General features: G+C 48.3%; 1 protein-coding gene across 2 annotated transcripts in view; it reads left to right on the plus strand.

The window, feature by feature from the left end:
• The first annotated feature begins 831 nt into the window (after window positions 1–831).
• Window positions 832–14515, plus strand: part of NUF2 (NUF2 component of NDC80 kinetochore complex) — a 31576-nt gene continuing 17892 nt past the window's right edge. For both annotated transcript variants that reach the window (XM_038757909.1, XM_038757908.1), the window contains exons 1-8: window positions 832–891; window positions 5194–5339; window positions 8411–8485; window positions 9245–9321; window positions 11122–11183; window positions 12363–12460; window positions 13354–13427; window positions 13543–13639. In XM_038757909.1, the coding sequence (XP_038613837.1) occupies window positions 885–891; window positions 5194–5339; window positions 8411–8485; window positions 9245–9321; window positions 11122–11183; window positions 12363–12460; window positions 13354–13427; window positions 13543–13639 (636 nt within the window). In that variant the 5' untranslated portion in view covers window positions 832–884. The remainder of the gene's footprint in view (window positions 892–5193; window positions 5340–8410; window positions 8486–9244; window positions 9322–11121; window positions 11184–12362; window positions 12461–13353; window positions 13428–13542; window positions 13640–14515) is intronic.

Raw genomic sequence — 14515 nt, forward strand, 5'->3', positions numbered from 1 at the left:
TTACTGTGTGCACAGCACTGTACTAAGCACTTGGGAAGTACAAGTTGGTAACATCTAGAGACGGTCCCTACCCAACAGCGGGCTCACAGTCTAGAAGGGGGAGACAGACAACAAAACAAAATGTAACAAATAGAATAGTATTAAGACAGTATCACTTCTTGCATATGTTCTAGTCAATTAATCAAGCAATGATAATTATTTTTTAAATTTTTTGTGGTATTTGTTAAATGCTTACTATGTGCCAGATATAACAGCACTAAGTGCTATTTCGTTTAGTTTGTGCATATTTATTACTCTATCTATTCCTTTTACTTGTACATATTGATTCCACTTATTTCATTTAGTTTGTACATATTTATCACTCTATTTATTCATTTCTTTTACTTGTAGATATTCATTTTATTTTGTGAATAGGTTTTGTTTCGTCGTCCGTCTCCCCCTTCTAGACCCTTGGGTCGGGACCGTCTCCAACTTGGACTTCCCAGGCGCTTAGTGCAGTGCTCTGCACACAGTAAGTGCTCAATAAATGCGATTGAATGAATGAATGAATCCTTTTAGCCCCGCCCACAGGCCCGCCAATCATCCACTGGCCACGCCCACATCCAACCCCCTTCGCTCCGCGCATGCACCCAGCCCACATCCCTCCAATTATCCTTTGGCCCCGCCCACATCCACCCCCTCTCGCAACGCGCATGCGCACTTGCTCCCACCGCCCGGCTCCTTCCGCCCTCAGTTGGCCGCCGGCGTCGGGCGGAAGCGCGTCATCTAGGGTTCGGGGCTTCAAATCTAACGGCGCGCGGCGGCGAGCGCATGCGCACTCCCAAACCCACGCTCTCCCCTGCCCCCCCACACACCCTGCGCGCGCGCGCCAACCGTCAACAGCCATGGAAGGTGAGGCGCCCCTCCCCCACCTCCCCGTTCTCGCGGGAATTTAGGAATAATAATAATAATGATAATAATAATAATGATGATGATGATGATGGCATTTGTGAGGCAATGACTACTACTAATGATAATAATGGTACTTGGGAAGCGCTTAATAGGTGCCCCAGCACTGTACTAAGCGCTGGGACAGTGATAACTTAGTCAGGTTGGGCCTAGGCCTTGCCTCATGTCGGTCTGTGGTATTTATTGGGCGCTCAGTAGGTGCAGTGCACTGTACAAATAATAAAAAAAGATAAATTATGGTACATATGAAGCGCTTATTAGGTGCCCAACACTGTACTAAGCGCTGGGACAGTGATAAGTTAGTCAGGTTGGACCCAGGCCTTGCCCCATGTCAGTCTGTGGTACTTATTGAGCGCTCAGTAGGTGCAGTGCACTGTACAAATTTAAAAAAAAAAGATAAATTTTGCTACTTGTGAAGCGCTTACTAGGTGCCCAGCACTGTACTAAGCGCTGGGACAGTGATAAGTTAGTCAGGTTGGACCCAGGCCTTGCCCCATGTCACTCTGTGGTACTTATTGAGCGCTCATTAGGTGCAGTGCACTGTACAAATTAAAAAAAAATGATAAATTTTGGTACTTGTGAAGCGCTTACTAGGTGCCCAGCACTGTACTAAGCGCTGGGACAGTGATAAGTTAGTCAGGTTGGACCCAGGCCTTGCCCCGTGTCAGTCTGTGGTGCTTATTGAGCACTCATTAGGTGCAGTGCACTGTACAAATTAAAAAAAAATGATAAATTTTGGTACTTGTGAAGCGCTTACTAGGTGCCCAGCACTGTACTAAGCGCTGGGACAGTGATAAGTTAGTCAGGTTGGACCCAGGCCTTGCCCCGTGTCAGTCTGTGGTGCTTATTGAGCGCTCAGTAGGTGCAGTGCACTGTAAAAATTAAAAAAATTTGATAAATTATGTTACTTGTGAAGCGCTTATTATGTGCCAAGCACTGGGGAAGTGATAAGTTAGTCAGGTTGGACCCAGGCCCAGCCCCACGTCAGTCTGTGGTACTTATTGAGCGATCACCGGGTACAGAGCACTGTAAAAATTTAAAAAAATGATAAATTGTGGTACTTGTGAAGCGCTTATTATGTGCCCAGCACTGTACTAAGCGCTGGGATAGTGATAAGTTAGTCAGTTTGGATCCAGGCCTTGCCCCATGTCAGCCTGTGGTACTGATTGAGTGCTCAGTAAGTGCAGTGCACTGTAAAAATAAAAAAAAAAAGATTAAATTATGGTACTTGTGAAGCACTTACTAGGTGTCAAGCACTGTACTAAGCGCCGGGATAGTGATAAGTTAGGTTGGACCCAGGTCTTGCCCCATGTCAGTCTGTGGTACTTGTTGAGCGCTCATTAAGGGCAATGCACTGTAAAAATTTTAAAAATGATATATTATGGTACTTGTGAAGCGCTTACTAGGTGTCAAGCACTGTACTAAGCGCTGGGGTAGAGACAAGCCAGTCAGGTTCGACACAGTCCTTGGCTCATGTCAGTCTGCGGTACTTATTGAGCGCTCACCGGGTGTAGAGCACTGTAAAAGTTAAAAAAAAATGATAAATTATGGTACTTGTGAAGCACTTACTAGGTGTCAAGCACTGTACTAAGCGCTGGGATAGTGAGAAGTTAATCAGGTTGGATCCAGGCCTTGCCCCATGTTAGTCTGTGGTACTTATTGAGCGCTCACCGGGTGCAGAGCACTGTAAAAATAAAAAAACCCGATAAATTATGGCACTTGCGAAGCGCTTACTAGGTGCCAAGTACTGCACTAAGCGCTGGGGCACAGGCTAGTTAGGTTGGACACAGTTCCTGGCTCCTGTCTGTCAGTGGTACTTATTGAGCGCTCACCAGGTGCAGAGCACTGTAAAAATTAAAAAAAAATACATAAATTGTGGTACTTGTGAAGCGCTTACTAGGTGCCAAGCACTGTACTAAGCGCTGGGATAGAGACAAGCCAGTCAGGTTGGACACAGCCCTTGGCTCATGTCAGTCTGTGGTACTTATTGAGCGCTCACCGGGTGTAGAGCACTGTAAAAATGAAAAAAAAAAGAATTATGGTACTTGCGAAGCGCTTACTAGGTGCACTGCGCATTATAAGCGCTCAGTAAATACCGCGGGTGGTGTTGATCCCCGTCTAGACTGTAAGCCCCTCGAAGTCAGGGAGCGTATCCCAAAGCTTATGGTAGTCTTTTAAGCGCTTTTTTCCTTTCCCTTGGTATTTATTAAGTCCTTTTTTCCCCCCATAATATTTGTTGAGCGCTTTTTTTCCCCATAGTATTTGTTGAGCGCTTTTTTTCCCCCATAGTATTTGTTGAGCGCTTTTTTCCCCCCATAGTATTTGTTGAGTGATTTTTTTTTTTCCCTCTCTATGATATTAACGCTCAATAAATACCACGGATGATGATGATGATCCCCCCTCTAGACTGTAAGTCCCTCGTGGGCAGGGAACCTGTCCGCCTTTTCTGTTGGATCGCACGTAGTGAGCGCTCAATAAATAGCAAGGAGGATGTGGATCGGTGGTCTTTATTGAGCGCTCAGCGAGGGCGATGCCTGTTGACCTGTTTGGTTTTGTTGTCCGTCTTCCCCCTTCGAAACTTGTTTTGCACGTAGTAAGCGCTTAATAAATGCCATTATTATTATTATTATTATTAAACTTAGAGAAGCAGCGTGGCTCAGTGGAAAGAGCCCGGGCTTTGGAGTCAGAGGTCGTGGGTTCAAATCCCGACTCCGCCAATTGTCAGCTGGGTGACTTTGGGCAAGTCACTTCACTTCTCTGGGCCTCAGTTACCTCATCTGTTAAATGGGGATGAAGACTGGGAGCCCCCCGTGGGACAACCTGATCACCTTGTGACCTCCCCAGCGCTTAGAACAGTGCTTTGCACATAGTAAGCGCTTAATAAATGCCATTATTATTATTACTAAGTGCTAATCAGGGAAGCAGCATGGCTAAGTGGAAAGAGCCCAGGCTTTGGAGTCAGAGGTCATGGGTTCAAATCCTGACTCCACCAGTTGTCAGCTGTGTGACCTTGGGCAAGTCACTTCACTTCTCTGGGCCTCAGTTCCCTCATCTGTCAAATGGGGGTGAAGACTGTGAGCCCCACGTGGGACAACCTGATCACCTTGTGACCTCCCCAGCGCTTAGAACAGTGCTTTGCACATAGTAAGTGCTTAATCAATCAATCAGTTGTATTTATTGAGCACTTACTGTGTGCAGAGCACTGTACTAAGCGCTTGGGAAGTACAAGCTGGCAACATATAGAGATGGTCCCTACCCAACAGTGGGCTCACAGTCTAGAAGGGATAAATGCCATTATTATTATTATTCTCTGGGCCTCAGTGACCTCATCTGTCAAATGGGGATGAAGACTGTGAGCCCCCCGTGGGACAACCCGATCACCCTGTAACCTCCCCAGCGCTTAGAACAGTGCTTTGCACTTAGTAAGCGCTTAATAAATGCCATTATTATTATTATTATTATTCTCTGGGCCTCAGTGACCTCATCTGTCAAATGGGGATGAAGACTGTGAGCCCCCCGTGGGACAACCCGATCACCCTGTAACCTCCCCAGCGCTTAGAACAGTGCTTTGCACTTAGTAAGCGCTTAATAAATGCCATCATTATTATTATTATTATTCTCTGGGCCTCAGTGACCTCATCTGTCAAATGGGGATGAAGACTGTGAGCCCCCCGTGGGACAACCCGATCACCCTGTAACCTCCCCAGCGCTTAGAACAGTGCTTTGCACTTAGTAAGCGCTTAATAAATGCCATCATTATTATTATTATTATTCTCTGGGCCTCAGTGACCTCATCTGTCAAATGGGGATGAAGACTGTGAGCCCCCCGTGGGACCACCTGATCACCCTGTAACCTCCCCAGCACTTAGAACAGTGCTTTGCACATAGTAAGCGCTTAATAAATGCCATCGTTATTATTATTAGACTGTGAGCCCGTAGTGGGCAGGGACGGCCTCTATTTGTTGCCAAATTGGACTTTCCAAGCGTGTAGCCCAGTGCTGTGCACCCCGTAGGCGCTCAGTAAATAGCAGGGAGGATCGGTGGTGTTTATTGAGCTCTCAGCGCGGGCGCTACCTGTCCTGTTGTCCGTCTCCTCGCCGTGAGCCCGTCGTCGGGGAGGGATCGTCCCCGTTGCCGAATTGGGCTTTCCGAGCGCTTAGCCCAGTGCTCCGCGCCCGGGAAGCGCTCAGTAAGTACGTCGGAAGGCCGGTTAACCCTCCTCCTCCTCCTCCTCCTCCCGTGCAGCCCGGCCCCCGGCCGCGTCCGGGATGGAGACCCTGTCGTTCCCGCGCTTCAACGCGGCCGAGCTGGTCGGCTACATCCGCAACCTCATCCTGACCGGAGCCGACGGGAAAAACCTGTCCAAGAACGACCTCTACCCCAACCCTAAGGTAAGCGCTGTGCTGGGCGCCCCCGCGGACACCTGCGCCCCGTCACCGAGAGCATCATTCAGCAAGGTTTCCTTCCCGGGTAGTAGCGCTTGGCACATAGTCAGCGCTTAATAAATGCCATTATTCATCAATCGTATTTATTGAGCGCTTACTATGTGCAGAGCACTGTACTAAGCGCTTAGTACTATTATTAGTATGTCCAAGTAAAATAAATAGTTATTGAGCGCTTACTATGTGCAGAGCACTGTACTAAGCGCTTAGTACTATTATTAGTATGTCCAAGTAAAATAAATAGAGTAATAAATGTGTACAAACATACTCTTTATTTATTTTATTTGCACATATTTATTCTATTGATTTTATTTTGTTAATATGCGGTGTTTTGCTGTCCGTCTCCCCCTTCTAGACTGTGAGCCCGCTGTTGGGTAGGGACCGTCTCTAGATGTTGCCAACTTGGACTTCCCAAGCGCTTAGTACAGTGCTCGGCACAGAGGAAGCGCTCAATAAATACGATTGATTGATTGATTGATTCCCTCATCTGTCAAATGGGGATGAAGACTGTGGGACAACTTGATCACCTTGTAATAATAATAATAATAATAATAATAATAATAATGATAGCATTTATTAAGCAGCAGAGAAGCAGCGTGGCTCAGTGGAAAGAGCACGGGCTTTGGGGTCAGAGGTCGTGGGTTCGAATCCCGGCTCCACCAAGTCTGCTGTGTGACCTTGGGCAAGTCACTTAACTTCTCTGAGCCTCAGTTACCTCATCTGTAAAAATGGGGATTAAGACTGTGAGCCCCACGTGGGACAACTTGATCACCTTGTATCCCCCCCAGCGCTTAGAACAGTGCTTTGCACATAGTAAGCGCTTAACAAATGCCATTATTATTATTATTATTAAGCGCTTACTATGTGCAAAGCACTGTTCTAAGCGCTGGGGGGATTCAAGGTGATCAGGTTGTCCCACGGGGGGGCTCCCAGTCTTCATCCCCATTTGACAGATGAGGTCACTGAGGCAAAGAGAAGTTAAATGACTTGCAGTGCTTTGCACATAGTAAGCGCTTAATAAATGCCATCATTATTATTATTATTATTTCAACGGTTTCCCCTGCCCCCATAATATTTATTAAGCGCTTTTTTTTTCCCCTATGCTATTCGTTAAGTGCTTTTTTTCCCCCAGTGGTGTTTTAAGCGCCATGGTATTTGTTAAGCACCTTCCCCCCGCCGTTGTGGTATTTAGGTGCTTTTTTCCCCCATGATATTTAAGCCCTTCTTTTTTGTCTGTGGTATTTAAGTGCTTTAAAAATTTTTTAATGGTATTTGCTAAGCGCTCACTATGTGCCAGGCACTGTACTAACCCCAGGGGTTGATACAGGATCATCAGGTTGGACCCCGTCCGTGTCCCCCGCGGGGCTCACAGTCTTCATCCCCATTTCACAGCTGAGGAAACTGAGGCAGGGAGAGGTGATGTGACTTTCCTAAAGTCAGAGCAGACAAGGGGCGGAGCCGGGATTGGAACCCAGATCCTTCTGACTCCGTGGCCCGGGCTCTATCCACCAGGCCATTCATTCAGTCGTATTTATCGAGCGCTTACTATGTGCGGAGCACTGTACTGAGCGCTCGGGAGAGGCCAGGGCAGCAGTAAGCAGACCCACTCCCTGCCCACGACAAACTGCCGGTCCAGAGGAGACGGTTGAAATAGCAAAGACCGTAAAAACCGCCCCCCGTATCATTCATTCAATCCTATTTATTGAGTGCTTACTGTGTGCAGAGCACTGTACTAAGCGCTTGGGAAGTTCAAGTTGGCAACATATAGAGACGGTCCCTACCCAACAGTGGGCTCACAGGCTAGAAGGGGGAGACACCCCCCACACGCCACGCCCCCTCACAACCACACGCACCAATTCATTCATTCAATGGTATTTATTGAGCGCTTACTGTGTGCAGAGCACTGGACTAAGCGCTTGGGAAGTCCAAGTTGGCAACATCTAGAAACGGTCCCTACCCAACAGCGGGCTCACAGTCTAGAAGGGGGAGACAGACAACGAAACAAAACATATTAACAAAATAAAATAAATAGAATAAATATGTACAATCAATCAATCATATTTATTGAGCACTTACTGTGTGCAGAGCACTGTACTAAGCGCTTGGGAAGTCCAAGTTGGCAACATCTAGAGACGGTCCCTACCCAACAGTGGGCTCACAGTCTAGAAGGGGGAGACAGACAGCAGAACAAAATATATTAACAAAATAAAATAAATAGAATAAATATGTACAAGTAAAATAAATCGAGTAATAAATACGTACAAACATATATACATATCTCTCACATTTATGTGAGATATACATATTCATTCAATCGTATTTATTGAGCGCTTACTGTGTGCAGAGCCCTGGACTAAGCGCTTGGAAAGTCCAAGTTGGCAACATATGTGAGATATATCCATATGTATCTCACATTTAGAAGCAAAAGCCTCAGTTTCCCCAGCTGTAAAATGGGGACGGGGCGGGGGATGAAGACTCACGAGCCCCACTTGAGACAGGGATTCCCTCCTATCGACCCCTCTCCCCCTCCCCATCCCGCCCGCCTTCCCTCCTTCCCCTCCCCACAGCACCTGTATATATGTTTGTACGGATTTATTACTTTATTTATTTTATTGTACATATTTATCCTATTTATTTTATCTTGTTAATCTGTTTTGTTCTCCGTCTCCCCCTTCTAGACTGTGAGCCCGCTGTCGGGTAGGGACCGGCTCTCTATGTTGCCAACTTGGACTTCCCAAGCGCTTAGTCCAGTGCTCTGCGCCCAGTAAGTGCTCAATAAATATGATTGGATGAATGAATGAATGACCCCCCCCCACCCCCACCCCCGGTGCTCAGTACATAGTACAGGGCGCCCAGCAAATCTCCCGATTCCCCTAACTGTGATGTTTTGCTGTTGGGTAGGGACTGTCTCTATGTGTTGCCGACTTGTACTTCCCAAGCGCTTAGTACAGTGCTCTGCACACAGGAAGCGCTCAATAAATAGGATTGATTGATTGATTGATTGATTGTCGCCCTCACAGCCAGAAGTCCTGCACACGATCTTCATGAGGGCCCTGCAGATCGTCTACGGCATCCGCCTGGACCACTTCTACATGGTGGGTTGACCCCGGCTCCGTCCCCCCCAGTCCCACTCCGGCCGGGGCGTCCAACTCAGGCCCAGGGGTCACCGCCATCCCGGTGGTATTGATGGAGCGCTCACTATGTGCGGAGCACTGTACTGAGCGCTCGGAAGCGGGCCGTCCAGCAGGGTTGGTAACGCCATCATCATTAGTGGCATTTATTGAGCGCCTGCTGCGGGCCGAGCACTGTACTGAGCCCTCGGGGGAGGACGGTACAATAGGGTTTTACTTGTACACCCCATTATTATTATTATTTGTCCACCCTATTTATTTTATTTTGTTAATACGTTTCGTTTTGTCGTCCGTCTCCCCCTTCTAGACTGTGAGCCCGCTGTTGGGTAGGGACCGCCTCTATCTGTTGCTTGGGCTTCCCAAGCGCTTAGTACAGTGCTCGGCACACAGTAAGCGCTCCATAAATTCATTCATTCAGTCGTATTTATTGAGCGCCTACTGTGTGCCGAGCACCGGACTAAGCGCTTGGGAAGTACAAGTCGGCAACACGTAGAGACGGTGGAATGAATGAATGAATATCAACGTCGTCATCAACGGCGTTTATTGAGCTTCCCAAGCGCTTAGTCCAGTGCTCCGCACACAGTAAGTGCTCAATAAATACGGTTGATTGATTGATTGAGGGCTTAGCGTGGGCAGAACACTGTACTAAACGCCGGGGTAGGGGGGACGACGACAGTCCAACAGCTCCGTACGGTCCTGGCGTAATAATTTTGATTTCTTCAGATGCCGATGAACGTGGAGATCGTGTACCCGCAGATCATGGAGGGGTTCCTGCCCATCTGCAGCCTGTTTATCCACCTGTAAGTCAAAGGGCTGTACCCAGCGGGCGCTTACTATGTGCACAGCACCGTAGCATGGCTCAGCTCCTCATTTTCCAGATGAGGTAACTGAGGCACAGGGAAGCGACTTGCCCAAAGTCACCCAGCTGACAATTGGCGGAGCCGGAATTTAATGTTGGCATTTATTAAGCGCTTACTATGTGCCAACCACCGTTCTAAGCGCTGGGGAGGTTACAAAGTAATCAGGTTGTCCCCCGGGGGGCTCCCAGTCTTCATCCCCATTTTCCAGATGAGGGAACTGAGGCCCAGAGGGGTGAAGTGACTTGCCCAAAGTCACCCAGCTGACAAGTGCCAGAGCCGGGATTCGAACCCGTGACCTCTTGAGTCCAAAGCCCGGGCTCTTTCCACTGAGCCACGATGAGCTGGGAAGCAGAGTAATGATGATAATAATCAATCAATCAATCAATCAATCAATCGTATTTATTGAGCGCTTACTATGTGCAGAGCACTGTACTAAGCGCTTGGGAAGTACAAATTGGCAACACATAGAGACAGTCCCTACCCAACAGTGGGCTCACAGTCTAAAAGACTAATAATAATAATAATCAATACGGTTTTAAGTGCTTACTATGTGCCAGGCGCTGTTCTGAGCACCGGGGTAGGTACGAGGGAGGTAGATTGGACACCGCCCCTGTCCCACATGGGGCTCACAGTCTCAATCCCCATTTTGACTAATGAGGTACCCGAGGCCCAGAAAATATAGTAATAATAATAATGATGGCATTTATTAAGCGCTTACTATGTGCCAAGCACTGTTTAAGCGCTGGTGGGAGGGAATACAAAGTGATCAGATTGTCCCCCGTGGGGCTCACAGTCTTTACCCCCATTTTCCAGATGAGGGAACTGAGGCCCAGAGGCGTGAAGTGACTTGTCCAAAGTCGCCCAGCTGACAAGTGCCAGAGCCGGTATTCGAACCCGTGACCTCTGAGTCCAAAGCCCGGGCTCTTTCCGTTGAGCCGCGCTGCTTTTCTAGATACAAGGTGATGAGGTTGTTCCCCGTGGGGCTCCCAGTCTTCACCCCCATTTGACAGATGAGGGAACTGAGGCCCAGAGAAGCAAAGCGACCGGCCTCAGGTGCCCCAGCGAAGAAGGGGAAGCAGCGTGGCTCAGTGGAAAGAGCCCGGGGTTTATATATATGTATATATATTTGTACGTATTTATTACTCTATTTATTTATTTATTTATTTTACTTGTACATATCTATTCTATTTATTTTATTTTGTTAGTATGTGTGGTTTTGTTCTCTGTCTCCCCCTTTTAGACTGTGAGCCCACTGTTGGGTAGGGACTGTCTCTATATGTTGCCAATTTGTACTTCCCAAGCGCTTAGTACAGTGCTCTGCACATAGTAAGTGCTCAATAAATACGATTGATGATGATGATGATGATGAGTCAGAGGTTGTGGGTTCAAATTCCGGCTCCGCCACTTGCCAGCTGTGCGACTTTGAGCAAGTCACTTCACTTCTCTGGGCCTCCGTTCCCTCATCTGGAAAATGGGGTTGAAGACTGTGAGTTCCACGTGGGACCTGATGACCTTGTATCTACCCCAGCGCTTAGAACAGTGCTTTGCACATAGTAAGCGCTTAACAAATACCAACATTAGTATTATTATTAAGGGGCAGAGCCGGGATTCGAACCCAGGTCCCCCTGATTCCCGGGCCCGGTCCTCCATCGGCTGATGTTGGTTTCGGAAGGGTCATTGGTTGGTTTGGGGGGAGACGGAGCCGCCGTCGCGATCGTCCCCCCTTTTTTCCCCTGCCAGGGACTCCTTCCTCCCCATCTGTCGCGTCAACGACTTCGAGATCGCCGACGTCCTGTGCCCAAGTAAGGTGACCGGGCTATGGGGGGGGTCCTCGTTCATTCCGTCGTATTTATCCATTCGTTCATTCATTAATGGAGTGCTCACTGTGTGCAGGGCACTGTACTAAGCGCCTGGGAAGTCCAAGTCGGCAACATCTAGAGACGGTCCCTACCCAACAGCGGGCTCACGGTCTAGAAGGGGGAGACAGACAACAAAACAAAACATATTAACACAATGAAATAGGTAGAATAAATATGTACAAGTAAAATAAATCGAGTAATAAATCCGTACAAACATATATATATATATATATGTTTGTACGGATTTATTATATAAATATAATATGTATATTATAATATATATATAGGAGCACTCACTGTGTGCAGAGCACTGTACTAAGCGCTTGGGAAGTCCAAGTTGGCAACATCTGGAGACGGTCCCTACCCAACGGGGGGCTCACAGGCTAGAAGGGGGAGACGGAGAACAAAACAAAGCATATTAACACAATAAAATAGGTAGAATAAATATGTACAAGTAAAATAAATCGAGTAATAAATCCGTACAAACATATATATATTGGAGCGCTCACTGTGTGCAGAGCACTGTACTAAGCGCTTGGGAAGTCCAAGTCGGCGACATTTAGAGACGGTCCCTACCCAACAGCGGGCTCACGGTCTAGAAGGGGGAGACGGACAACAAAACTAAACATATTACCACAATAAAATAGGTAGAATAAATATGTACAAGTAAAATAAATCGAGTAATAAATCCCTACAATCATATATATTATATATATATTATTCCCCCTTTTAGACTGTGAGCCCACCGTTGGGTAGGGACTGTCTCTATATGTTGCCAACTTGTACTTCCCAAGTGCTTAGTACAGTGCTCTGCACACAGTAAGCGCTCAATAAATATGATTGATTGATTGATTGATATATGTATGTATATATATATATACATATATACATACATAATCAATCGTATTTATTGATATATATATATATATATATATACACACACACACAGATGGGGGGGGAGGGGGGGAGGAAGGAGGGGGCTCAGTGTGGGTGCAGAGCACTGGACTAAGCGCTTGGGAAGGACAAGTTGGGCTCCCCGGCGGCTCTTTCGAGGGGGGCTTTGGGGGTGGCAGGCGGATGGCGTCTCCCCCATCGCCAACCGTGACCCCCGGGGAGTTGCAGAGGGGAAACGGACCAGCCGGTTCCTCAGTGGCATCATCAACTTCATCCACTTCCGAGAAACCCACCGGGAAGCCTACCTGGAGCTGCTCTGGAGACACGTGAGGCGATGCCGGGGCCGGGGGGGGGGGGGGGGGGGGGCGGCTCTCCCCCTCGGGCGGGGCCCGGCGTCCGAAGGGGCGATCAGTCCATCCTTCAGCCGGTCATTCAGTCGTATTTATTAATAATAATAATAATGGCATTTATTAAGCGCTTACTATGTGCCAAGCACCGTTCTAAGCGCTGGGGAGGTTACAAAGTAATCAGGTTGTCCCACGGTGGGCTCACAGTCTTAATCCCCATTTGACAGATGAGGTCACTGAGGCCCAGAGAAGTGAAGTGACTCAATAATAATAATAATGGCATTTATTAAGCACTTACTATGTGCCAAGCACTGTTCTAAGCGCTGGGGAGGTTACAAAGTAATCAGGTTGTCCCACGGGAGGGCTCACGGTCTTAATCCACATTTTACAGATGAGGTAACTGAGGCACACAGAAGTGAAGTGACTTAATAATAATGGCATTTATTAAGCGCTTACTATGTGCCAAGCACCGTTCTAAGCGCTGGGGAGGCTACAAAGTAATCAGGTTGTCCCACGGGGAGCTCATGGTCTTCATTAAATGCCATCATTATTATTATTATTGTCTATAAGATGGGGATTGAGACTGTGAGCCCCATGTGGGCCAACCTGATCACCTTGTAACCTGCCCCGCGCTTAGAACAGTGCTTGGCACATAGTAAGTGCTTAATAAATGCCATCATTATTATTGTTATTATTTAAGTGACTTGCCCAGGGTCACCCAGCAGACACGACTGGCGGAGCCGGGATTAGAACCCACATCCTCCGACTCTCTCGCCACGGGGCTTGATAGTAGATGCCCCTTCCCGTCCACGACGAGCCGGGGGGGGGTCCGTGGGGCGGGGGTCCGACCCCGACAAGCCGTCCCCCTCCAGAAATCCTCGCTGGACAAGAAGAACCAGCTGGAGGCCGCCAACCAGGAGGCCGCGATGAAGCTGGAGATGTTGAAGTGAGTGGCCCCGGGGGCCGGGATCCTTTTTAGCCAAGGGGTGGGCACGGGGGGGATGGCGGAGGTGGGGGGCGCGCCCCAACCCGTCCTCCCACCGTCCCCCCCAACGCCCCAGTTCGGTCCCGGCCGAGCAGCAGGCGGAGTTCCAGCACCTGTCGGACGACATTCAGAAGCTGCAGCAGACGCTGAACCAGGATTTCCGCCGGAAAACCGTACGTGCCCCCCCCCCCCCCAGTTTTATCAGTCAATCAATCAATCCATCAATCGTATTTATTGAGCGCCTACTGTGTGCAGAGCACCGGACTAAACGCTTGGGAAGTACAGGTTGGCAACATATAGAGACGGTCCCTGCCCAAGAGCGGGCTCACAGCCTAGAAGGGGGAGACGGAGAACAAAACCAAACATATGAACAAAAGAAAATAAAGAGAATAGATTTGTGCCAGTGGAATAAATCGATAAATAGACTAATAAATGCGAACAAAGATATATACCTATATACAGGTGCTGTGGGGAAGGAGGGGGCTCAGTGTGGGAAGGCCTCTTGGAGGAGGTGAGCGCTCAGTAGGGCTTTGAAGGGAGGAAGGGAGCGAGCTTGGCGGATGGGCAGAGGGATTGGGGGCATTCCGGGCCCGGGGGAGGACGTGGGCCGGGAGTCGATGGCGGGACGGGCGAGAACGGGGCCTAACGGTGAGGAGATTAGTGGCGGAGGAGCGGAGGGTGCGGGCTGGGCTGGAGAAGGAGAGAAGGGAGGTGAGGGAGGAGGGGGCGAGGGGCTGGACAGCCTTGATTCATTCATTCATTCATTCATTCATTCATTCGTATTTATTGAGCGCTTACTGTGTGCAGAGCACTGGACTAAGCGCTTGGGAAGTCCAAGGTCGCAACATCTAGAGACGGTCCCTACCCAACAGCGGGCTCACAGTCTAGAAGGGGGAGACGGACAACAAAGCAAAACATAGAAACCAAATAAAATAAATAGAATAAATATGTACAAGTAAAATAAATAGAGTAATAAATATGTGCAAACATATATACATATAAACAGGTATTTACCTAGCCTAGCCTATCTACCCCCTACAGCGCCTGGC

The sequence above is a fragment of the Tachyglossus aculeatus genome, chromosome 16, assembly GCF_015852505.1.
Source record: "Tachyglossus aculeatus isolate mTacAcu1 chromosome 16, mTacAcu1.pri, whole genome shotgun sequence".
NCBI classification, from domain to species: Eukaryota; Metazoa; Chordata; class Mammalia; order Monotremata; family Tachyglossidae; genus Tachyglossus; species Tachyglossus aculeatus.